The following is a 25,299-nucleotide window of genomic DNA, read 5'->3' as shown; positions in this document are numbered from 1 at the left end:
CCAAATCTTTCAGCTGTCTTTCAAAGTGTCTGGTTGCTCCTAAATGTCCATCGACAGAGGAATAGATATAGAAGATGTGGCACATATATACAATGGAATATTACTCAGCCATAAAAAGGAATGAAATAGTGCCATTTGCAGAGATGCGGATGGACTTAGAGACTGCCATACAGAGTGCAGTAAGTCAGACAGAGAAAAACAAATATCACATAATATCACTTATATGTGGAATCTAGAAAAATGGTAGAGATTAACTTATTTGAAAAGCAGAAATAGACACACAGACATAGAGAACAAACGTACAGTTACCAAGAGGGTAAGGGCGGCGGGGTGGGATGAACTGGGAGATTGGGACTGACATATATACACTACTATGTATAAAATAGATAACTAATGAGAACCTGCTGTATAGCACAGGGAACTCTACTCAACACTCTGGGGTGATCTAAATGGGAAGGAAATCCAAAAAAGAGGGGATATATGTATACGTATAGCTGATTCACTTTGCTGTACAGCAGAAACTAACACAACACTGTAAAGCAACTATACTCCAATAAAAATTAATTTAAAAAACAACAGGGCTTCCCTGGTGGCACAGTGGTTGAGAGTCCGCCTGCCGATGCAGGGGACACGAGTTCGTGCCCCGGTCCGGGAAGATCCCACATGCCGCGGAGCGGCTGGGCCCATGAGCCATGGCCGCTGAGCCTGCGCGTCCAGAGCCTGTGCTCCGCAATGGGGGAGGCCACAACAGTGAGAGGCCCGCGTACCACCAAAAAAAATAAATTAATTAAAAAAATTTAAAACAACAAAATAAAAAATTTTAAAAAGCAGAAAAAAAGTGTCTGGTTGCTAAGTACCTCACTAAGGATCCACCAGGCATCAGCCAGATGTATAGTGGGCACCACCGAGGTAAGCAGCCTCCCCACATGAGGGACTGAACAGAGCCCGCCAGAGCACGGCCGCCTGCCACTCCACGTGTTCCTTCCCCGCTCCATGCACCAAATGTTTTCCTGGCTCTGACAATGGAAGCTGCTAATGCATCCCAGAAAGTGTTTACAGAGTGTGCAGCACAAGTGCTCCACCCCAAAAGCCGTGAACAATGATGCCTGCCACATGCTGGACCTCCCAAGGATGGGAAGGAGGGCTTACAGGTCAGTTCAGAGCCACTGGGCTACCTCTGAGATGCAACGCCATCAAGCCTGTCCTGAGGAGCGAGGCAAAGGCCTGGCTGGGGTCCTGGGAGGGCCTGCTTTCATCAGAGGGCCATCGGGGGAGGGAGTAATAGTTGCTGGTTGCTACCAACCACTGCTCCATGGAAAGGAGGCTCTGCATTCTCAGTGTGAAGTGTGTGCACTGAAAGGAATTTCATTTGAACAGCCACAGGGCTTTGGACCTGCTTCACTCTGCCCATCCCAGAAATTCCCCCCTCTCTTCTCTCTCAATCTCAGCGAAGGGTGACTGCAATTATTGCCAACGAATGAGCAACGCTTCCTCCAGAAAGGCAGTCATGCCCCTCACGTACAGGCTGGCTCCTTTCCACCACTGGCTTCAACCTTCCATCCCAGCAAAGGGGAAGGTCATCCTCCAGCCTCACGGAGAACCAAACCAAGCAGGAAGAGCGTCTTCACAGGCCCTGCCTTCACCCCCACAGAGGATTTGGACAGTGCTTTCTCCCTGCCAATCTCACCTGGAGTCTTGTCCCCCAGATACCACTGAGCACCACCAAGTTTTGCTTATAATCTTATCCCCCTCCCTTTCTGATCCCTTATTTGGGGACTTTAATGTATATGGGTCTCTCTTTTCATAAATTATAGACTCATCTCTTATTCACTTTATAACTAGCTTAAAAGGTATCTCTAAATGAGCCACACCAACCCTCAGAATTCCCTGCTCTGATAACCAAGGTGGCCATTTCTATCCGGATTTAAGGGTGACAGAGTTTAAAATGTCTGGACTGCTACTAAACTGACAACAATTTTGAGTGATATCAAATGCTGGTGAGTATGTAGAGAGAAGGGCACTCTCCCGGACTACTAGCGGGAGTGTGAACTGGCACAACTTGGTAATAAAGAAAAATATATGTGAATAAAAATGTTGAGGATTTCATTATTGATCCTATTGGAAAAACTAAAAAAACAACTCAGAGGTAAGATCAGAAAATGGGGAAGCTTAGTTCAATCTTACCCAACACCTGGACCTATTATTCCTCTTAAGGAGAGAACCATCTGTGTTTACAAAAACCGGCTAGACAAGAAGTTGCTAAGTTCCTAAAGACAAAGATCAGTAATAGCCAAGGGGAAAAAGAAAAGACAGACTGTTCCCCCCTAGAACTAAATAGGAATTAGTGTGGGGAGTGAGCAGACAGAAAGGAACAATGAAGAAAGAGAGTGGGGATACGAGAACAACATTCCTTAATACAGAGAATAAAATGTATTGTCCATTATCCATGGAAATTCAGAAAAATGTCAAACTGTTAAGTATCCTTGCAACATTCATAAAATTGAGCATTTAAAAACAAAACTTTCTGCATACTCTCAAGAAAAATAAATCAGAAATTCAAGCAAAATAATAAAAAGAAGTTTGAAAAATTACAAAATACTCCCCTTTGCTGTCCTACCAAATTTTTAACTTTTGATTGCATAGAAGGTTTCTAGGAAAAGGTTAATTACCAAAATTGATTAAAGAAGTGGGAAAAACCTGAATAATCCAATAATCCTATAAAAAGCTTTTAAAAGTTGTCAAAGAATTACTTGCCCCAAAATGTTCTGGGCCCCATTTATTTTTACTATCAAGGTAAAATTTTACTATTTATTTTACTTTCAAACCTTCAAAGAATAGCTTATCCCTGTGCTAAACTGATCCAGAAAAGAGAAAAAGATGGAAAATGTTTCAATCCATTTTATAAAATTAACAAAAATTTTTATATTAAACACCTGGAAAATATAGTACCAACCAACATTACTTATGAATACAGATGTAGTACTTTTCAACAAAATATTTGCAAGCCAAATCCAGCTGAATATTTAAAAGACAGTATATCATGGCCAAGCACAGTTAATGCCGGGAGCACAAGGATGATTCAATATTAGGAAACCTATTAATATGATTCATCATGTTAGCAGGTCATACAAGTAAAAGAATATGATAATCTAGATAGCTCTGAAGAACCCTAGTAACCAAGCATATTGGAAATTGTAGCTTTAAATGGACACTATTGGCAGTAGTTGGTTGTGTGGGGGAACATAGCGCCCCAGGAAAGCAGAGCTACACTAGGTGATGGCCAATCAGAATTCGGAAGCTGTACTAGGAGCCTCATTTATCAACCCCCTCCCTCCAGCCAAATATCAGAGGAGGAAAATCAACACACACAAAAGTCGATGGAGAATGGGGTCTATTAACTAGGGCAGTGTTTTTTTTCAAACTGGAAATATAGCCCATGAGTAGGTGATGAAATTAATTGGGTCTTAACCAGTCATTTTGTCATAGAATCAACTGGAATGGAGTGGATATAAAAACAGGTATCACAGTGAACCACTCATGGAAAGAATCAGCATTGTTTCTTGAAACTTTTGTTCCAAAAATATGAATGCATAGATATGTACATGCATTGAGTCATGATGTAAAATGCACTTCCTCCTGTGGGTTTTTTTCAGTCAAAAAGCTGAAGTAACACTGAACTAGGGGATTGAGAGGAATCAATTTCTGGACTTCTACTTGCAACAGACTAAGATTGAAGGCTAGAGTTAAAGTTATGAGTAAGATGGGAAGGCAGGTATCATAGCCTCCCTATCCAAGAGGAACACCGATCTCATGAAGTAAAGCTGGCTTCACGTCACGAGGTGAGACTTGGCTACAATTCCTCATTAGCGCCGACTCTTCCCAAATCAGTAATGTTAGTGTGTGATGGTGGTGTGAGTGTAGCAACTCAACTATGCTCTCTGGAGCTATGCTGCCTCAATGAAAAACCTGGCTTTGCCAGATGAGAGTTGATTAATTATTCAAAAACAGTCACCCCTCACCCCACACATACATATGATCTCTAGGGGAGGAGCAGACTTGCCCACCCCAATAATTTTGTGAGGGTTCTTTGGGGGAAGGCTTATAATTTAGTCAGTTTTATTTTTTTAATATTTTAATTAATTTTTATTGGAATATAGTTGCTTTACAATGTTGTGTTACTTTCTGCTGTATAGCAAAATCAATCAGTTATACGTATATACATATCTCCTCTTTTTTGGATTTCCTTCCCATTTAGGTCACCACAGAGCACTGAGTAGAGTTCCCTGTGCTATACAGTAGGTTCTCATTAGTTACCTATTTTACATGTAGCAGCATATATGTGTCAACCCCAATCTCGCAATTCATCCCACCCCCTTCCCACTTTGGTATCCATAAGTTTGTTCTCTACATCTGTGTCTCTATTTCTGCTTTGCAACTAAGTTCATCTGTACCATTTTTTTAGATTCCACATACAAGTGATATTATTTATTTGTCTTTCTCTTTCTGACTTACTTCACTCTGTATGACACTCTCTAAGGTCTATCCACATCTCCGCAAATGGCACTATTTCATTCCTTTTTATGGCTGAGTAATATTCCATTGTATATATGTACCACATCTTCTTTATCCAGCCTACCCCAATAATTTTGGACTTGGCCATACAACCTGCTCTGTCCCTACCTCTGACTGTGTCTTCAGCTATGTGAGTTGCTTCAGCCAGTGGGGTTTTACAGAAATGACACAAGCAGACTGCATAAGAAAGACCCTTATGCCTTTGGACTTGCTCTCACGTGTCTCTTTTATCACCATGAGAAGAACATGTTCTTCTCAGCCTGCTCATCTAAGAAGAAGGATGAGAGACCCATGGAGCAGAGCCCCATTAAAAAGAGGATCCCTATCAGAACAGAACCCTCACAAGATCAATGCATACAAAGTTTTAAAAATAGTAACAAATACAAGCAAAATGCAATCAATGAACATATATCTCTAGATAAATTACTCCCAAAAAAATCACAAATAAATTATAAACAACCTGATCTTGCTTTAAAAAAGTTCAGGAAGAAATACAAGAATTTAAAGAAAACATTTTAAGACAACAGAAAAAGTAAGCTTAGGAAAAAAATGGCAAAAATTGTAAAAACATTACAGATTTGAGGACCACATTAAAAAACCTTTCCTGAAACACATGCACACATGCTTATGAAGATTAAAAATTATTTACATTATGTCCAGATGAAAATATGGACTTTGGAATAAGGAAGAAATCATGTACGCATCATGGCAGACAAAGTGAGGCACATACAAGGGTTAAAAATCAGATTGGCCAGAGTTCTCTTCAGTAATACTCAATGACAAAAAATACAGAATCAATATTGACAAAGACCTTAAGAAAAAGACTGGGAAAAGCTTTCTTTGATTATATGGTTGAAATTTTTCCTGTTCTTTTTAAGAAATATTAACGTATGTTAGATCTCCTTTGTTACCATTTTTCTATAATCACGTGTATGTTTGTTTTCTACTTCATCTTATAGGAGACCCACTCTGTCTAGTACCTCCCCAGTTGCTTATTCCATTGCACGCGCTCTATTTCTGTTGTTTGTAATGGGATCGGCTGTTTGCTGAAAAACGGCAGGAGGATGACATGAGGTATGAGACAGGGGGTGAACTAGACTAGTCCACAGCTTCGATTCTGCACTGTTGTCGGGCTCTTTCTCTTACTAAAGACGTGCTTTCCTTTTCTCTAGAGCTACACCTTCCTTTTATTTTCAACATCCAACAGTCAGGGAGGTTCTCGAGAAACCCCCTTACTCCACAGCATTTTGGTCAGAAAAGTGCCGTTTTCTTCCTCCCTACGTTATCCCACTCCACCTTCCGTGGTCTCTCCCTGTAGGAGTTTATGTTGTACAACTAGATGATAAAAATTCTGTGTCAGCAATTCTCCCCTTCAACTCTATGTCCCTTGCCATTTTTGGTGTCAAACCAGGCCTCTTTAGGGACAATACCCGCTTATTTTTGTGTCCCATCAAGGCCCTCAATTTCACTCTTCTTACCAAAAGTTTACTAGATAGGCACAATTTGTGACAGTCCTCATTAGGGAAACCTCTGTCCTGCTCAGAACGCAAGGAGACACATGTCAGCCTGCAGGGTCCTCTCTCACTCAGGTCTAGATTTCACAGTACTCAGAAAACAGTACTTCAGAGTTCGTGTTTACAAACAAGTACCATCTCCTTGTTTTAATGGAGAAAAACTTCGTTCTTTTTGTTGCTGTTTGTTTGTTTTATATAGTTTTGAGGGAAGGAACTTGTTACACCTCCATTATGCCATTGCCATTGAAAACAACAGGGTTTTTGTTCTTGGAACTTGCCCAAATAACTTTAAAGACCTTCTGGACTGGTCAAAACTATAATACTGAAGAGAAAAGTCATGCCTTAGTAGTTACTAAACACATTACAAAGCTATAAGAACTTTAAAAGTATGATATTAGCACAGGAAGCAACTGACAGAAATTTTAATGTTTAAAAAGAAATATAAGACTAGAAGAAAACATAGATTACACCTATTTTCTCTCAGTAGGAGTTTATTTCTAAGCATGATGCAAAGGCAAAGAATTCTTAAATTGAGATTCCTAGACTAGGCGACTTGAAAATTTTAAATGTCAATTTATCAAAAACATAAATAAAATTAAAATATTAATGACAAAATGGGGAAATTATTTGCAGCATATTAAAGACAAAAGACTCATATTCTTTACATATAAAAAGCCATATACAAATTAATGAGAAATCCTCAGTAGAAAAATAGGCAAAAATATGAAAATAAAATCTTTTATTCTATTTCTAATGTCTCAAGGAGACCATACCCAAAAGCAGTAATACAAATGGCCCAAAAGTATTTTTAAGAATCTCTCACTACTAAGATTTCCTTAAATCCTATATTGCCAACTATTGCAGAGTACACATTGACAGACGCTTTCTGAAAGGCAACTTGATAGTATCAATCAAAGGTCTTAAAACTGCACATAGCTTTTGACCCCAAGATTATGCTTCAATACATATTTTCCTAGAAATGTTTTCAAAGCAAACAATAATAACTGCGAGCAAAGATGGATCTGCAAACATATTTTCATAGCAGCATTATTTGCAACAGCAAAAAACTGATGAATTTAAATGTTCAGCAGTAAAAGAATTAGTTAATAAAATATAGCACACCAAATGATGCAATACTATGAAGACATTAAATATTAAAATAAAAATATTTAATGACATGTAGAAATATTCCTCATGTTGTTAAATCTTTACAAAGCTATAATCAAAATACAGTGTAACCACTTTTTAAAAGATACATATATATGTTAATATTCTAAGAAGAATATTGGAAATGTATGCAACAAAATCCTAACAACTGTTAGAATGAAAGGTGGTTTTCTTCATCTTTGTCCTTTCCTGTGTTTTCCACATTTTTTTATAATGAATATGTTTATGTTTTTAAATCAGGGGGAAAATAAAAATTTCAAAAGAGAAAGTGAAGAGAATTTAAAGAGACCTTTAATACTATAAATGAGTTTTTATTAATAAAATAGAGTAATTCTTCCTTTTAAAATTTTTTTTTCAAAATAACGTTATTATATTTGTAAATGAAGGCTTGGAGAACAGATGAATTTCTGAGCATTTGACCACAATAATTTATAGCATACATTAGCTGGAGCTGTTCAGTGCTGACAAATTCCAGAAAGTAATTGCATAAAATACTTGGGAGAGGAAATTGCTTTATGCTTCCATGCTACTTATGGAAATTAGCATCTTTGTAAAAATAAACTAAGAGCAATCACAATCATAAACCTTGAAATGTGGTTTCCAAAAGATGTTAGCTCTGCTGCTTTAGGATCCATTAGCAATGCAGAGGGGAAACACTGCCTACTTTTTTTTTCTCTGTTATGAAATAACTGCATACAATTGGTTTTTGCCTCCTGGATCTTTAATCCCTCCCTTTCTCCTTGCTGCCTCCCTTTGCAGTGCATATATACTGAAGTGTTCACTTTGCTCAGAAGAAGCTTCCTAATGATCCTGTTTCCTTCTCAAAGAGTATTACATATTTCCTTTTTTTTTTAACATCTTTATTGGAGTATAATTGCTTTACAATGGTGTGTTAGTTTCTGCTGTTTAACAAAGTGAATCAGCTATACATATAAATACATCCCCATATCCCCTCCCTCTTGCGTCTCCTTCCCACCCTCCCTATCCCACCCCTCTAGGTGGTCACAAAGCACTGAGCTGATCTCCCTGTGCTATGCAGCTTCCCACTAGCTATCTACTTTACATTTGGTAGTGCATATATGTCAGTGCTACTCTCTCACGTCGTCCCAGCTTACCCTTTCCCCTCCCTGTGTCCTCCAGTCCATTTTCTACATCTGCGTCTTTATTCCTGTCCTGCCCTTAGGTTCTTCAGAACCATTTTTTTTTTTTTAGATTCCATATATATGTTAGCATACGGTACCTGTTTTTCTCTTTCTGACTTACTTCACTCCGTTTGACACACCCTAGGTCCATCCACCTCACTACAAATAACTCAATTTTGTTTCTTTTTATGGCTGAGTAATATTCCATTGTATATAGGTGCCACATCTTTATCCATTCATCTGTCGATGGACACTTAGGTTGCTTCCATGTCCTGGCTACTGTAAACAGTGCTGCAATGAACATTGTGGTACATGACTCTTTTTGAATTATGATTTTCTCTGGGTATATGCCCAGTAGTGGGATTGCTGGGTTGTATGGTAGTTCTATTTTTAATATTTTAAGTAACCTCCATACTGTTCTCCACAGTGGCTGTATCAATTTACATTCCCACCAACAGTGCAAGAGGGTTCCCTTTTCCCCACACCCTCTCCAGCATTGTTTGTAGATTTTGTGATGATGGCCATTCTGACTGGTGTGAGGTGATATCTCACTGTGGTTCTGATTTGCATTTTTCTAATGATTAGTGATGTTGAGCATCCTTTCATGTGTTTGTTTGCCATCTGTATATCTTCTTTGGAGAAATGTCTATTTACATCTTCTGCTCATTTTTGGATTGGGTTGTATTTTTGATACTGAGCTGCATGAGCTACTTGTATATTTTGGAGATTAATCCTTTGTCAGTTGCTTCGTTTGTAAATATTTTCTCCCATTCTGAGGGTTGTCTTCTCGCCTTGTTTATGGTTTCCTTTGCTGTGCAAAAGCTTTTAAGTTTCACTAGGTCCAATTTGTTTATTTTTGGTTTTATTTCTGTTTCTTTAGGAGGTGATCTTGCTGTGATTTATGTCACAGAGTGTTCTGCCTGTTTTCCGCTAAGAGTTTTATCGTGTCTGGCCTTACATTTAAGTCTCTAATCCATTTTGAGTGTATTTTTGTGTATGGTGTTAGGGAGTGTTCTGATTTCATTCTTTTACATGTAACTGCCCAGTTTTCCCAGCACCACTTATTAAAGAGGCTTATTCAGTCCCTCACATTTTGCAATCCACAGCTTCCCCTGAAGCTACTCTCTCAAACATAACTGACAATTTCACAAGATCAGGGTGAATTTTCACCTTCGTGTGTCCCTAAAACTAGCTCAGAACCTAAAGGAATCTTCAATTCTTCCCTCTTTCTCTCTCAGTCCCACATAATCACTTGTCAAGTTCTATCCCTTCAGGTTCTAAAATGGTGCCCATAATCACATGCTCTTGCTGAGGACTACTCCCCCCTCCCCACGGCCCCATGCTCTCTTGCGAACTGAGCTGAAGTTCTCATCAGTCCCAACCTGCACTGGTGCCAGCGGCATCCCAAGTATCTTTCACTCAAGTGTGTTCCCAGGGGTCCAATGGAGTCTTACTGGTGTCTCCCATCACCTCCTGGTCAACGCCCACAGGACTCCATGCTGCCCACTGAATCAAGTCCTCTTCATCGTTAATTTATTTAGTGTGCTCGGCAAGGTCCTCCCCAGTGTAGCCACGAACTATCTTTGTTCATCCTTATTTCATACCCCATGCTGTCAAATACCCTACTCTTCAAACATACAGTGTCAGTGGAAACAAAGAGGACAAAACAGATTAAAGAGACATTTCTTTCTTTCTTTTTTTAAAGTCTTTATTGAATTTATTACAATTTTCTTCTGTTTTATGTTTTGGTTTTTTGGCCGCAAGGCATGTGGGATCTTAGCTCCCTGACCAGGGATCGAACCCGCATCCCCTGCACTGGAAGGTGAAGTCTTAACCACTAGACCACCAGGGAAGTCCCTAAGAGATATTTCTGAGATGGAACAAATGGAAGTTAGTGGCCGGATGGGTACAGGGCAGGGGCAACAGAGAAGAAGGTATCTAGAGTGGCCCCAGGATTCTGGGTCAAATGACTAGAAGATGGAGAATCCAGGCACTGAGACAGAGCTGGGTGGGTGGTGAGGATTTCCATTTAGGAAATATTGTGTCTGAGGTCCGCAGGGAATATCCTGGTGGAGCTAAGTAGCAGCTCACAGATATACTGATCTGCAGCTCATGGAAGAGGCTGACAGAAACCTCTCAGAGATACTGGGTGTCTTCCATTTTAGTGAGGTTACCGAGAAGAAAGAAGGGAAGGAAGGAAGGAAGGAAGAAAGAAAGAAAGGAAAGAAGGAAGGAAGGAAGGGAGGGAGGGAGAGAGAGAGAAAGAAAGAAAAAGAGAGAGAGGAGAGAGGAAGGCCAAAACTAAGCTATCAAAATTGTCTTTTATTTTCAATGTTTACATTTAACAGTTGATGTAAAATAATAGACTTTTTTTTATCTGCGCCACCAGGGAAGCTCCCAATTTTTCTACAATTTAAATGTTTTATTTGCATAATTTATCTGCTAGCGGTCAGGGCCTCTAGACACAGAGTGTCAAGTGATGACAATGAGCTCAATCAATTGATTGTTATTCTCTTAAACGTCTTCCCTGCATAGGGGACAGCGGGAAAAGTGTCACAGAACTCGCCTGGAGAGTTCTGTGGAAGGATGATCAGAAGGTATGGTGATCACGCATATGAGAACAAAGAGAGAAACAGATGAAAAGGATGAAAAAACAAAAGGTCCTACCACAAATTAACTGATATCATAAGAAGCTACTGTAAAGGGTGAATCCAAGTGTCTATGGATCTCTAACCAAGGCTCATGGAGGACCCGATTCAGTCACGAGGGAACTGACACAGGCCACCGTCTCAGACTGAATGTGCCACCTCCTTCTCCTGGGTCAGAAGAGTGATTTGGAGGAGCCAGGGGATTTCTGTAACTCACAACGAACACCCAAGTGTGGATTCTGACTTCTGATTTAAAGGAGATGGAGTGAAAGCGAACGTTAGGATTAATGTTGGTGGTGTCACAGCGGGAGAACTGCCACCAATGCCACCAAAACCACAGCCAACACCAAGACATGAACCTACTAATACTGGAGCTTCCACCGTGGTAACAGCCACGGAGACAAAAACACCACCAAGACCAGAACCACCAAGATATCCGGAATCACTGAGACCAGAACCACTCCCAACCCCAGGACTGATGAAAACCATAATGATTAAGATCAGAAACAGCGACAAGACCAAAAACAATGCCAGAGAGAACCTCTGAGACCAGAACCACCTAACGTAACAATACTTAAAACATCAGACCGGAACCACTGGAATCAGAGACCAGAACTACCACCAAGACCAGCATGGCCCTAGGACTAGAACCAACATGTCTAATTTTAGTATCAAGATGCTGACCCTTCCCAATGCCGAAACACTGGAATTTAGGGGGCAAAGCTCGTGATAAGGAGGAGCTAAGTACACACATTCTCAAGAGGGCTACCAACATAAGGTGACCTCTCCCTGAGAGCTCCCTAAGAAGGGATACCAGCTACCACCTCACTCCTTCCCCTCTAAGAAGGAGGACTGAGATGTACTGAAGAAATAAAAGAATCACTCATTGAGACTGGGGATGCCTGCAAGGAGAGACTGGCGATCCTCTCTCCAGGTAGGTATGAGCTTAGACTGGATCCACTGATCTGTCCTAGCAGAGCAAGGACCAGAGAACTGAAGGGAGTTGGCAGGACAGAGAGAGGAGCCAGCGCTGGAGCATCCCACACCCCCACCAACTGCACAGCAAGGATGTGAGCACTTCCTGTGGATTAAGTGGACAACACCAAAGGAACCGGGTTTAAGCCATCCTGCCAGCACCCCACCCAACAGGGTTGCCTGGAGGCAAGAAGATCCCAGCAGCACGAGGCAAGCCGGAGCTGGACCTCCTGCTTCAGGAAAGGCAGGTCCTGCAGAGCGCTCTGAAGAATTTACATGTGCTACCCAGAGGGCAGAGAGTCCATGAGAGCTAGAAGAATTTACATGTGCTACCCAGAGGGCAGAGAGTCCATGAGAGCTAGAGACGGTGACAACTACCAGAGAGAGGCATCCAGTTAAGTCAAGAGCTGTTTGACCTTCTCCCCATCCCCTCTCCTTGCTCCCAACCCCAGCTGGACCGAGAATAACTAAAAGGAAGAAAGAACCCCACACCAGTCCTTACCACCGGTTGAGGTGAGAAGAGAATGGACCACAGTACGACCCCACTTCAGGTACCTGGAGCCACGTGTCAAGGCTAGACTAGACAGAAGGGAGATAAGATTTAAATCAAGCAGGGAATCAAAATTTTAAATTGGACTGGACTTTTAATAAATGAAAGGGAATCTGCCCAAGATTGCACGAGGCATGGAAATGGAATGGATTTGGCAAAGCAGGGCTGGAGCCCATGATTTGCTCCATATTTCTATCCCCCTGAGTTGAGACTTCTCAATGAAGAAGGCTGGAAGAGAGAGCTGGAACAGCAGCACCTGTCTTCTCAGGGAAGATCAGGGTCCCTAAGGAGCAGGCCCAGAGCAACAGGAAGCTCCCAGGGCCAGGGTGTAACCGGAAGATGGGAGGTCTTTCCAGCTGCCTGAGTGAGGGAAACGGTGAGCTCCTCCAGAAACAGTCAAGAACGAGTTAGAGAAACACAAGACTGCTGACCTCATGGCTTGCTCTGCAATCTATCACAATTATTTGTGGCCAGTGAATATAAAGGTTTCAGTTTTAGCTGATTTAATAAAGAAAATCTAGTTTTTATTAAATGAGTTGGCACATTCCTTGCTCCTTGCAGCTCAGCCTCACACGGCTATTAACTCTCCACCAGCCTCCTGGTGGCAGCACTTATAAGGAAGGGGAGAGACCAAAGAAGACCCCCAAGGGCGCCCCAGACACCCAAATCCCAAGATACCTCAGAGGAGCAGCTTTGACTCAAACTCAGGCTGATCCTAGGGAGATAACCAAGTGTCCAACCCTTGGGCACCCCAAACTGACTTAGCCTTGCCTAGAACATTCTCCAGGCCCCGTGATGGGACCAGCCACATCCCCAGCAGAAATCACAGGCATCTCGCTTGTTTCAAAGGGTTAATACAGCAACAGCACTGACTTAGTACACTTACTACATGCCAGACAGTTTTCATTTTGCTTGTTACTTTTTTCCTCTTCACAATGGATTAACTCCTCCAGAAAATTCTATGAGGTAGACACCCCCTCTCTACAAATGTGGACACTGAGACGCAGAGACGTTTGTATAACAGGCCTTGAAGTGGTGGAGCTGGGATTCCAACAGCTGACGCTGTGGATGATGAAGACCGCTGGCCTGAAATCTCCGCTTACAGCCTTCCGTGCACACTGTCCCAGTACATGGAAACAACACTGCAGCGGCACAAAGATATGGAAAAATGCAAAAGCGGTCAGTGCGTGACTCAAGCTGGGCAAACACTGCCCTTGGCCAAAGGTCAACAGACTGCCTCAAAACACATTTAAATTTTATAGGGTGGAAGAAGGCAAAATGAAACTCGGTGCCTTGAAGACTCAGCCTCATTTGACCAGGAACAAATCTCTGGGGCTCTCACAGCCTGTTTCAGATCTGCTGATGGGATGGAAAAGCAAGTCTCCATCCTTTTGCCCCGACACTATACCTCGCTGACCACAGAAATCCTAAAGTTACCCTGAAAATATTACCATGTGTTCTAATAAAAGCTACCTATTGAAATGCAAATATGGGGTAGCACCAATAAAATGAATAATGGGGGAGAAGATGTACCTCACTAACCAGCTCTGCATGAGCCCCTGAAATCATGGGACACTGGAGCTGAAAGAGGCCTTAGAAACACTAAGTACAGGAGTGAAACGAGAAGCAGAGAAGTCTGACTAATCTATCCCAAGGTGTATCTCTTTATATATGTGTATATGCTCATCTAATAGACGTTAGAGCCCTTATTACGTGCCAGGCCCTTTGCCAGCCCTGGGAGTACAGAGGCCACCAAGCCATGGAATGAGAAGTTACATGTGCAAGGAGGGGTTGCCTTGCTTTAATTCACACAAGGTACCGTATGGACCAGCATGTTCTAATTCACACAAGGTACGGTATGGGCTAGCAGCATACCTCAGGACACAACACTAAGAAGTGCTCTGCACCTTTAGATCTGGGGGTACAAACTGCTTGGCTGAATCTAGTCTACAAATATATGTCTGGCTTTCAATGCTTTAACAACTGAGAGATAGCACAGGAAGTCTGGATAACCAGCTATCTTGCAAACTAGTACGATCCAGCAATCCTGAGTTTGCATTCTCCCTTGGCAATGATCAGCCGGAGTTGAGTAGAGATTGTTCTTAATAGATGGAGCATGTACCATCAACTTTGCCACAGTCTCCGCCATTCCCTATTGTCTCTCAGGCAACGCTAGCTCCATTCGTTTGAGTCTGTCCAGTGGGTAACTGAGGATGCGATGCTTGAGCTGGGTCCCCCTGGGGCTGGTGGGACAGACAGGATGCTAAAGAAAAGACTGCAGCGCAGGCGCATTGGCAGCCTCTTCTTGGTCTTCTCCAGCCCGCAGGAGCTGGGTCCGTCGCTGGCACAACTGGTGGCGCAGCGCCTGGCACGGGGCCAAGGCCAACTGGCGCTCGGTCTGTCCGGCAGCAGCCTCGAATCGATGTGGGCCCACGAGCTGCCCGCCGCCGCTGCCTGCACCGGGCCTGCCGGCCTTGCGCGCTGGACACTGGGCTTCTCCGACATGCGCTTGGAGCACTGCGAGAGCACTGATGGCCTCCAGCAGCCCCACCTGCTCTCCACACTGCCCAGCCCCGCCAACCAGGTGATCACCATTAACCCCGCGCTGCCTGTGGAGGAGGTGGCTGAGGACTCGGCCAAGCAGGTGAGACAGGCCTTAAGAGGGGACTCCATTCTGCTTTTCGACCTGCTGATTCTGGGTGTGGGTCCCGATGGCCACACCTGCTCACTCTTCCCCGGCCACTCCCCCCTTGCAGGAGCGGGAGAATTTGATGGCCCCCCCATCGGCGACTCCCCAGAAGCCTCACACTTCCCGGGTTGAAGGCAGCTCCAAGTGTCGTCTTTGCGGCGACTACAACAGGCAAGGCAGACATTCTGAAGCGCGTTTTGGACAAGCAGGAAAACCTGCTCCCCGCAGCCCTGGTCCAGCCCCGAGCTGGGAAATTCTGCTGGTTCCTGGACGAGGCAGCAGCCGGACTCCTGACCACGAGTGCCTTCAGGAAGCATTCCACGTTGTAACCGTTGTAACCCGGCGCCCGAGAGATGCTGCAGCTGGGACCATGCTCAGCCCGAGTAGGCGGGACCTTCCAGGGCTGGGACCCGCTGCCAGCCCACTCCAGGCTTCATTTTAGAAAAGCCCTGTAGTGCCACTGGAAGCCGATAGGGTCTGGCCACCAGCCCTGCCCAGGGGCTCAACCCATAGGCCCCTGGCTCTGGGTGACAGTTATTAAAAAGAGCATTTGAAGAAAGCAAGAGAGAGAGAGGGAGGGAGGAAGGGAGAGAGAGAGAGAGAGAGAGAGAGGGAGGGAGGGAGGGAGGGAGAGAGGGAGGGAGGGAGGGAGGGAGGGAGGACTGCAAAACAGTGTGATATGTGTTGATAGACGTAAACACAATACTTATTTAGTGGCTGAGCTAACGCCACAACCTGGCCTCTGCCCAATCATTATGTCCTGGCCTATAGCAGCCAAGTCTCTACAGTGCACATGCAGACAGCCGTTCCAGGCTGAAAAAGACAGGATCCATCACAGCCCCAAGTTATCACTCATATATAGCATCCACAGTGGTATCAGGCACAGCGGTATTAGGACTCGGAGAGGACCCGAGGGATTGGATTATGCTTACAGCTAAGCCAACCAGAAATACCATTTGCTGGAGGTAAGAAACAATTAGATTCTCTTTGGCATAAGATGAACATTAATCATACCACATCTTAGGTGATCTAGAATGAAACTCCTAAGTGAACAGGGGGATGCCTACCATTCCCCTTCCCCTCCCTATTACCTGCAGGAGGGCAGAGTGCATGAAGACCATCCGTACCAGCAGCCACCAGGGGCTCTTCCAGGAAGCCATGGAGTCCGGTCTCCTGGGGAGCTCACTCGCAGCCTAAAAAGGAGGAAAGATTTGGTTTCCAATCAGCTCTGGACCCAGTGGCAGCACTCATGACTTAACAGACCAACCAAAGGGAGGAACCCTGCGCCCCACATAATGTCTTGGAAAGGTTTGTGTTGGCCCAGGATGGAGCTACCTATTACAGGGTACAGTCTCTCTGGGGCTCTCTTTAGGAGGAGTCCACATCAAAGTCAGGAGGGCAGCTAGACCAGCCTCCAGTGTGCAACCCGTACCTCCAGCCCTCCAGAAGCTGAGCCATCTCTGCACCAGCCACTTCCCAGCCCATGTGTCAGAAGCAGGGTGTGGCTACTGGCATCCCACTCAGGAAGCCTGCATGGAGCCAAGGGTTAGGGCACCTGCCAGCTTCCGCTGCTTCAGGCAAAACTGAGTCTATGCCCAACTAAGCCAGCCCAGAGAGGGGAAGGGAACTGCCTAAGGTCACAGAGCAAGATGGTGACTTTTCTAGGACTGGAATGCAGGTCTTCTGACGGTTCAAGGCTTTCCCCACCAGAGGACACCGTTCATCCTCAGAGCCTCAGCCCTGCAGCCAGAGAGGCCTGAGAGTTGAGTTAAGGGAGGTTCGGAGGGCACAGCCTCAGGGCCATACTAGCACAATCTCCTAAAAGTAGATGAGGGCAAACCAGCAGAGGCCCTCTGAGACCAGGAGGGCAGCGGGGGCTTTCTTCAGAGTTCTCCTGACAGTTTGCAGGGAAATCAGAACGAGGCGAGCCTGGAAAAGCCGAAAAGCCGAGGTCACCCTCGCCTCTCGCTTCGCCTCGCGGGCGCCTTGGCGGAGCCGGTGTCCGGGGGCGGGTCGGTGGATTCTCTCCATCTGGAGAAAGCATTAAGGGCCTGGCCTAATGCGATCCGCAAATGTGCTGCTGTTTCCGACCTGAGGCGGCGACTCTGGGCCGAAGGGAGGCGGCCAGTGCGGGGCCCTGGGACCGTGCGGTCCCCTCGCTCGCTCGCTCGCTCGCTCGCTCACAGCAGCCGTCCCGGCGCGCACTCCCCACAACTACCCGCCGCCTCGCAGTCCCCGGGCCCCCGCCGCCGCCGCGTCCCAGTCCCGCACGTCCACTTGCCACAGCGGGCGCGTCACTCAGCCTCTGGCGCTCTAGGTGCTCGCATCCCACTTGCCAACCGGCCGGACCTTCCGACGCCCAAGACCACTAGGTGCTGTCAGCCCGTTTTCTACCTAGAAAGCCCCAAATCTGAAAACCCCCAACCCGGTAGAGTTCCCCGCAGTCAAGCACCCCTGAATGTCTCTCCCCCAAACCACCGGGACCCCACGGGAGTATACCCGGCCCGAGGTCTCCGAGCCTTGCCGAGCGCCCCGGTCCTGAAGCTCCCGGGAACACAGCAGTGCACCCTCCCGCTCGAAGCCCCGCAACCCCGCTCAGAAGCCACCGCCCCGTCTTGCTCCCCCGGAGAGAGCCTTCCCACCCCCGGGCGCCGAGCTCCTAGCACCCACCTGGCGCCGCAGAAGCGTCTGGGACGTGCACCCCGGGCCGCGCGGGCTCGGCGCACGCGGAGGAGAGGCGGACAGAAGCGGCCCAGTCAACACCTCGTGCGGAATCCGGGACCGGGACCTTCCCCGACGCTGGCCTCCAGCCCGCGGCGCCGCAGTCGCCGCCGCCGCCGAGAAGTTAAATGGGGCTGGGACGGGGCCGCCCCGCCTCTCCCGCCCCCTCCGGGCGTGCGGAGCAAGGCGCTGGCGGGGGCCCAGAGGCGGAGGGCGCGCGCCGCCACCTGCACCGCCCGGCAAGTGCACGGCGCGCCCGGGCGCCCGCCCGCCCTCGCGTCGGCCCCGCGCCTTCCGCCCGTGCGGGGGACGCCGGGGGCGTGAAGAAAGTGCGTGAGGGGCCGGGCCGGGCCGCTCGGAGCGCGCGGGGCCGCGGCGACGGCGAGACTCGGCTGGAACGCTCCGCCGCCCGCTTCCTGGAAGCCACTCCTCGCCTAGGGCCGGCCGCCAGGCGTGGTGCCAAGAGCCGGGATTGCCGACGCCGCCACCGCCGCCGCCGGCAGGCGCGCAGGGGAAAGGCGGCCGCTGCGCCGCGAGCCAGCCGGGGCGCTCCGCCTCAGCCGGAGCTGGGAGCGGGGATGCCATCGTCCCCTCCCCCAACCCCCGCACTTCCCCGAGCCTCCACCCGCCCCGCCAGGGCCCCGGCGCCGACTCTGCTAAGTCAGGCCCAGCGGCCACACGGAGGCTTGCCCGGAACCGCTGGCTCGTGCCTGCGAGCCTCCGGAGCTCCGGCCAGGCGTGACCAAAGTCGGAGACCAGTGGCCCCACCCGGCCTGCGCCGCCTCTGCCTCCGGAGGCGCCCAGCGCAGATCCTGTGCAGGGGCCGGTGGACTCACCACCCGGACTCTTGGCTGCCAGGGACCACCAGCGACCGACCAGTAGGGCTGCCTCGTAAGCGGGTACCTGGTGCCACTTCCTATGAGCCGAGCTTGGGTAACAGAGCTGCTCAGCTGCCCAAACCATGGGGTGCCCAGGCTTGGGATTTGGGGTGGAGGTGTCAGGCACCAGGACTGGGGTGAATTTCCTCGTGGACTTGTGGAAGTGAAGTAAGGTGGAACGCTTGTCCCTGGCCTTGGCCTAATCTCAGAGGTATAAATCCAAGGGCCCGGGATTGAAAGTCTAACTATGCCCCCGGCTAAGTCCTACCACAGTCATCATTTCCTTGGGTGCCTAGTGTGTGCCAGCCACGTGCCAAGCTCTTTATGTGCAGCTTATCTTCACAAGGGCCCCGTGGTGACAGTAACATTATACCCATTTCATTGATGGGAAAGCTGAGGCCCAGGGGATAACATAACTTGTACACAGTGAGTTGCAAAGTCAGGGTTGGAGCCCATCTCTCTCTTCTCTCTAAAGCCTCCATTTGGTCATCTCTGAAGTTGCTTTCCTGCCTGTTCTGTGTTTGGTACATTACAGGTGGTGTTAGAGCTTTACGGAGAGGAGCTGGCCCTGCACGCCTACCTCCCCTATCTTGCCTTCCTTAACTCGGTGACTTCCTCTGGCCAAGAGGAGGATCTCCAGGGCGGTCCATGTAAAACAGCTGGAATCTTGCGGGAAGTTAGCAGAGGACGTTCAGTATGAAGGAGGCAGAGGAGCAGGCGGCCGTGGGGAGACTAGTCATTGGGTGGGGGCGGGGGGGCTGGGCTAAACCAGAAAGAATGCACCCATGTACAGTCGATTCTCCTATTCACCATTATCAGTTATGTTCTTATAAAGTAAAGGGAACTTTATAGTGAATTTGGGAATACCAGACCATTGATCCTGGGGAAGATACAGGGTTAGATTCCCGCCAGCCTCTGGTCACCACATTCTCTTGAACCAATCAATACATATGTGTGTTTCTCCCTAAAGACATCTTGCTTAATATGTATTGATTCATTCACACTGAACCCACAACGCGGGCCTGAATGAAGTTTATCTAACACGGGTATCTTATCTAACACAAGGATTTTCTCCACAGGGCACATCACAGCCGCCTTCTGCTTAGGGGCACTAGACAGCACTTCAGCACTGCTCTGGAGGGCCATTTTAAACAGCAGAATCACCAAGAAAATAGACCAAAATGTGAAAAGTGGCACTGAATAGGCCCTCAGAGGGTACCTGTTTACAGTATGAGAGCTGAAACAAGAAGGCAGAGCATGGCCTTGATGGACCTTAGCTGGGAAAATGCGTATCAGGCAACTCCAAATGTTCACCCCTCATCAGAGGACCATGAAAGTGCTGCAAGCATTGATTTGGGGGCTGCAAATAACTTTTAGCAAATAGGCAAGTTCACAAATATGGAATCTGCAAATAATGAGGATCGACTTTGCACTTCTCCTATCAAGGTAGGGTAGAGGAATAATGATGTTAACATTTCCAAACACTTACAACGCACCAGCTGCCGTTCCAGGTACTTTGCTTGTATTAACTCACTCACCACACCAGCCTATGAGGTAGGTATAACTTTTATTCCACTTTACAAATGAGGAGACTGATGTAGAAAGATTTAAACCCTGCATGTTCTTAGCAACTAGACTATACCGCTTCTCACGTCACTCACGTTCCCAAATGGAGTCCATTGCAAAAATTACATGCATATTCAAGACGAAATGGAGAATTCAAAGAGACATGCTTGTGCAGTGGCAGCCCTGCACTTCCTGTGACTCAGGAAGGCACTGAGAAGGCCTCTGGGGTGGGGGCGGGTGGGGGTGTTGGCAACATCTGAGCTGCTCTGCTCTAAAGTACTAGTGGCTCCTGTCTCATTTTCCCTTGGGCGCTTTTGATTCTGGAGCCTCTAGGGCGTGGCCACATCAAGCAGGGAGGCCAGGGCTGAGGCTTGCTCTCCCACAAGTGCCCTTGAGTATCAGGCCAGCCCCCTCAAGGAACAGCTGGTCGGTAGTGAAAAGCAGAAGGGAAAACACCAGTTCCCTGCTGGAAGTTCTGCCTTCCTGTTCACCCTAGCAGGTCTTGCAGTCAGTCCTACGTGTGTGGCTAAGGCACTGTGAGTCAGGACCACAAATTCCTCTACTCCTCCTCTACGTGTGGGCTGGACCTCACACGTGCAGTCCTCAGATTCACCGTCTAACTACTCCAGAGGGCTCTCCATCACCCTGCCCAAGTGTAGACGCAGAGCCATCCCTCAGGCGTTTGCACCCACTCTCCCCTCTTCCCTGAAGCCTGCCCAAATATTTAAACAAGACATTGCCAAAGGCATGGAGGTGGGGGAAGAACAGAAGAGAACGAACCCCCACGAAGTGTCTGATCAGGCCACTGGGTGTGACTGCCCAACCGATCTATCTCTGATGGGGGACGGGGCTCAGATCCTTCCCTGCCTAGCTCCTGGACTACCTCTCCGCATGAGAACCCCACCGCCTGGGGACAAAGGCAGTGCATTTCAATCCTGAGAGGTCTAAGAAACCAAGTTCTATTTCCTCCCTAAAATCCATCTTCTTGAGTTCCCGGTTTCCCTTATCTCAGAGTTTCCTACCCCTACTCCCTGCATTGCCTAGTGACTGCAACGAGCCAAGCACAACAATGCAACATTTGTATGAGAGACAGAACCAGGGAAGTTCCTGCTAGTGAACTTCTGATGCTTCTGTGGGGGTATGTGTGTATTTTACCCTACGAGAGAGGTGACATCCCTTCAGGGCTTGGGCCTGAATTTGTTCTTGATACAGAATTACTCTTTCTGGTTGCAGAACTCATGAGATGGACTTGGAAAGCACACTCAAGAAGACTGTGTCGGAGGCTTGGAGAAAAGGAGCCCTTGGAGGCAAATCCTATAGAAGTGAGAGCTGACTGAAGTAGGAACGAAGGATGCATCAGGGGAAACGTCAGGTGAGCATGGTGTCTTAGGGGTGCGAGATTGCCGAGGGAGTGCTCTCACAGGAAAGATCTGTAAGGGAGCAAGGGATGCAGGATAGGGAAGGGTGGAGAGCAGAGCAAGCCCGTGCCCCAGGGAAGGTCTAGCCCTCTCCCGATCCTCATGGATCGTGGAGCCGAAGCTACACCATAGGGTTGCCCTGTCTCCAGGCAACAGGACTGGGTGGTTGTACACACATGACGGTCATTGCTTCCGCTGGAACTGGATGGCGGTGGAACCTCCTAAGCAGCTCTCATAAGCCAAAGGCGATGCTCCAGGGCAGGTCTCAGGTATAAGCCCTGGGCTGCCACACTCACATAAGCTGGGAGGTGGGTGTACCTGTCAACAACGAGGGTCTGGACAGGGCTCCGGCACCAAAAGCATCTACCACAACTGGCTTCTCAGGTGTGCCCCGCCCCACATGGGAAGCAGGCTCAGCCAGTGGTGATAGTTTTCTGCCTGTCCAGAGTACTTCTTTGGAACAAAAATTTGCTTTCTAAAACGTGTTCAAGGCTTCTGCCTCATAAGCAAAAAAAAAAAAAAAAAAAAGCCCCTGGGAGGAGGTGTGACAGGAGTGGTTCTACTTGGTGAGGGGCTCTGTGTGCTTTGGCACACCCCCCCTTCCTGGTTTTTCCTCTCATCCTGCACCCAGATCTCCGAGGAGCTGGGGATCAGATCACACCAGATCCGTGATTTCATGCCTTCTTAGAGGTGCCAGATCCGTCATTTCAAGTCAGGAGGCTTAGGAATTACGACTGCTGCAGCACTGGAGGTCTGAGCCAGTCAAAATCTCTGTCAGGACGGTGAGGTGGTGTTAGACAGACTCTTTCTAGAAAATTCCAAATCTTTGGGATTGGTCAAGGGAAAGCTATAGTCCCCCAAAGTGCTGCAAAGGAATAGAGTTGGGATTTGTTGACCCTTCTCAGGGCCAGAAAACTCTCCAGGCCCCAGACCCGAGGCTGATTTTCACGTGGTCTCCAGGGCTAGGAAGGTGCTGACCTTAGTTTTATGTGCATCTCATAATCTGATAAACCTGTACGTATACACAGACATATCTGTGCACATAGACTCTACCATGGAACGTGAGCAAACCATAGGCACTCTAGGAAGAGTGGATTTACTAGTGCCTTTGAATTCATCCCCTTTACCCTTGACAAGAACCTTATCTTCTTCCCCTCAGAGGCACAAGGCCAGTGTAGAGAACACTGGAGCTGTGGTCAGGAAATGTGCTACCTGTCCAGGCTTGGCCACACACTGGGGGACTCCAGGTAAGTCACTTCACCTCTCTTAGCATCACTTTTCTCCATTATTTTGTGAAATATAAAAATCAGGAAGTTCTAAGAGGTCCTTCCACTTTAACTTCAGAGATTGTTTCTATACTTTGCTTGTATAACATAGAAACATCTTCCTAATCTAGAACCCAGCTCTGGAAGTCTCTCCTCATTTCCCCACAACCAGAACAAAAAAGGCCTCTGAGCATCCAGCTGACATCAGATTTAAGCATATTGCATATAAGCAAATACTTACGTCTCATTTGAGACTATTGATTCTTTCTTTGCACATAGTTCTCACATGTTTGTCATCTAGTTTTCAAGGGTAAATTAGAGGCTAGAATTAGAAAGGGACAGAATAGCTCCAGAGAAAAGGGATACTAACAGCATAAAGGTGCTACAGGAAAACTGTGAAAGGCACAAAAGAAATAAAAGACACCATAAGTCTGGTACAGTTTTGTTCATCTTGGGGCCTGAGAGTATCACAGTATCATTGTACAGGGCTGTGTTCACGCTTATGAATCCAGGTTATCTATGAATTCACTTGTTCCTTAGATTCTGTTGATGGATGTATGGAAGTACAGGCTACATTTTAGAAAAATATTCACTCACCAAAGGGTTAGATTGTAAGAAAAGGAAAACAAAAGCGGGCACCATAGATTCCTTTAACGATTCACCCTTAGCTTCCTGAAAAATTCACACCTAGCACATCATCTCTGACAACTCGAGGAGTCCAAGGGTTTTCTCCAGAATTGGTTAATTTGAGCAAAAATAACAGAGTGCAAAGTACTCTGTACACTTTTTGGTTTAAAAATGTGATATCGGTTTTCTTACAAGTCGTCAAGAAGAGTTGTGCACAAAAGCATTTTCTCCCATGCTGCATGGCATGTCACTCACCCTGCACCACAGAATGAGACCCACTTGTTTAGTCTACTTCCCTACGTGTCCCTTACTCTGTCAGACTGGCAATATTTGGGTTGGAAACACCACAAAGAAATACTTGAAACGTCTTTTTTTCAAATATAAGTTCAGTAAAAACATTTCTATGTATTAAGTTTTGCAAAACACACTTAACTTTGGGAGAGTTTGGATAGCCAATTAAGCATTTTTATCCCTGCTTTACCAAGACTCAGGCAAAAAATGTTCTATGGATGAGTGTGAAGAACCAAATTCCTTCAGATGCCACCATCTATGTCCAGTCAGCTTTAGGCTTAAAGAACAATTCAGTTCAATGCAGCAAAATGCAGTGTATATTAGTTGACAATCTATTTTTGCCAGGTTATGTTCTAGGTCCTGGGAAAACAACGGTGTGGTAAGATACAGCCCTGCCTGAAGGAGCAAACGAGATACTGTTTTCCACAATGGCTGCACCAACTTACATTCCCACCAACAGTGTAAGAGGGTTCCTTTTTCTCCACACCCTCTCCGGCATTTGTTATTTGTAGACTTTTTAATGATGGCCATTCTGACCAGTGTGAGGTGGTACCTCATTGTAGTTTTGATTTGCATTTCTCTAATAATTAGCGATGTCAAACATCTTTTCGTGTGCCTATTGGCCATCTGTATGTCTTCTGTGGAGAAATGTCTATTTAGGTCTTCTGCCCATTCTTTGATTGGGTTGTTTGCTTTTTGGTTGTTGAGTTGTATGAGCTGTTTGTATATTTTGGAAATTAAGCCCTTGTCAGTCACATCATTTGCAGGTATTTTCTCCCAGTCTGTAAATTGTCTTTTCTTTTTGTTTATGGTTTCCTTTGCTGTGCAAAAGTTTGTAAGTTTGATTAGGTCCCATTTGTTTATTTTTGCTTTTATTTCTATTGCCTTGGGAGACTGACCTAAGAAAACATTGGTATGATTTATGTCAGAGAATGTTTTGTCTGGCTGTATTTTTAATAATCCAAGCAAGAGCTCATGATGGCCTAACCTGGTACAAGTAGTAGTGGAAATAGAAGAAAATAGACGGATTTGCGACAGTTGTAAGAGACGTAGAATTGTTAAGACTTGGTGAATGACTTAAAGGGTAGAGAGGAGAGACAGTCAAGGCTGATACCCTAATTCCTGCCATGGGCCATGGGTGATGGCAGTGTCATTCGTGGACACTGGGAACATAAGAAGAAGAGGAGTATATTGGCTGGAGAGAGGCAGTGCAGAGATGATGGCTTCACCTGGAACGTTTTGAGCTGGAAATGCCTCTGGGTCTAGAATCAGGAAG

General features: G+C 46.5%; 1 protein-coding gene and 1 pseudogene across 2 annotated transcripts in view; one reads left to right on the top strand and one right to left on the bottom strand.

Moving 5' to 3' along the window:
- ADAMTSL3 (ADAMTS like 3) overlaps positions 1–18,024 on the bottom strand; it is a gene marked incomplete at its 3' end in the record, with an annotated part of 370,362 nt that extends 352,338 nt beyond the window's left edge. The window contains exons 1-2 of the mRNA XM_082647461.1: positions 17,928–18,024; positions 16,349–16,450 (exon numbers count right to left, since the gene is read on the bottom strand). Of these exons, the coding sequence (XP_082503587.1) occupies positions 16,349–16,417 (69 nt within the window). The 5' untranslated portion in view covers positions 16,418–16,450; positions 17,928–18,024. The remainder of the gene's footprint in view (positions 1–16,348; positions 16,451–17,927) is intronic.
- On the top strand, positions 14,787–15,586 carry LOC309818510 (6-phosphogluconolactonase-like; annotated as a pseudogene). Its single transcript has one exon. The product of its transcript is annotated as a 6-phosphogluconolactonase-like (transcript).
- Positions 18,025–25,299: the final 7,275 nt, after the last annotated feature.

This window comes from Grampus griseus, assembly GCF_964374135.1.
Source record: "Grampus griseus genome assembly, chromosome: 2".
In the NCBI taxonomy this organism is placed as follows: Eukaryota; Metazoa; Chordata; class Mammalia; order Artiodactyla; family Delphinidae; genus Grampus; species Grampus griseus.
This window is presented reverse-complemented; position numbering and strand designations above follow the sequence as displayed.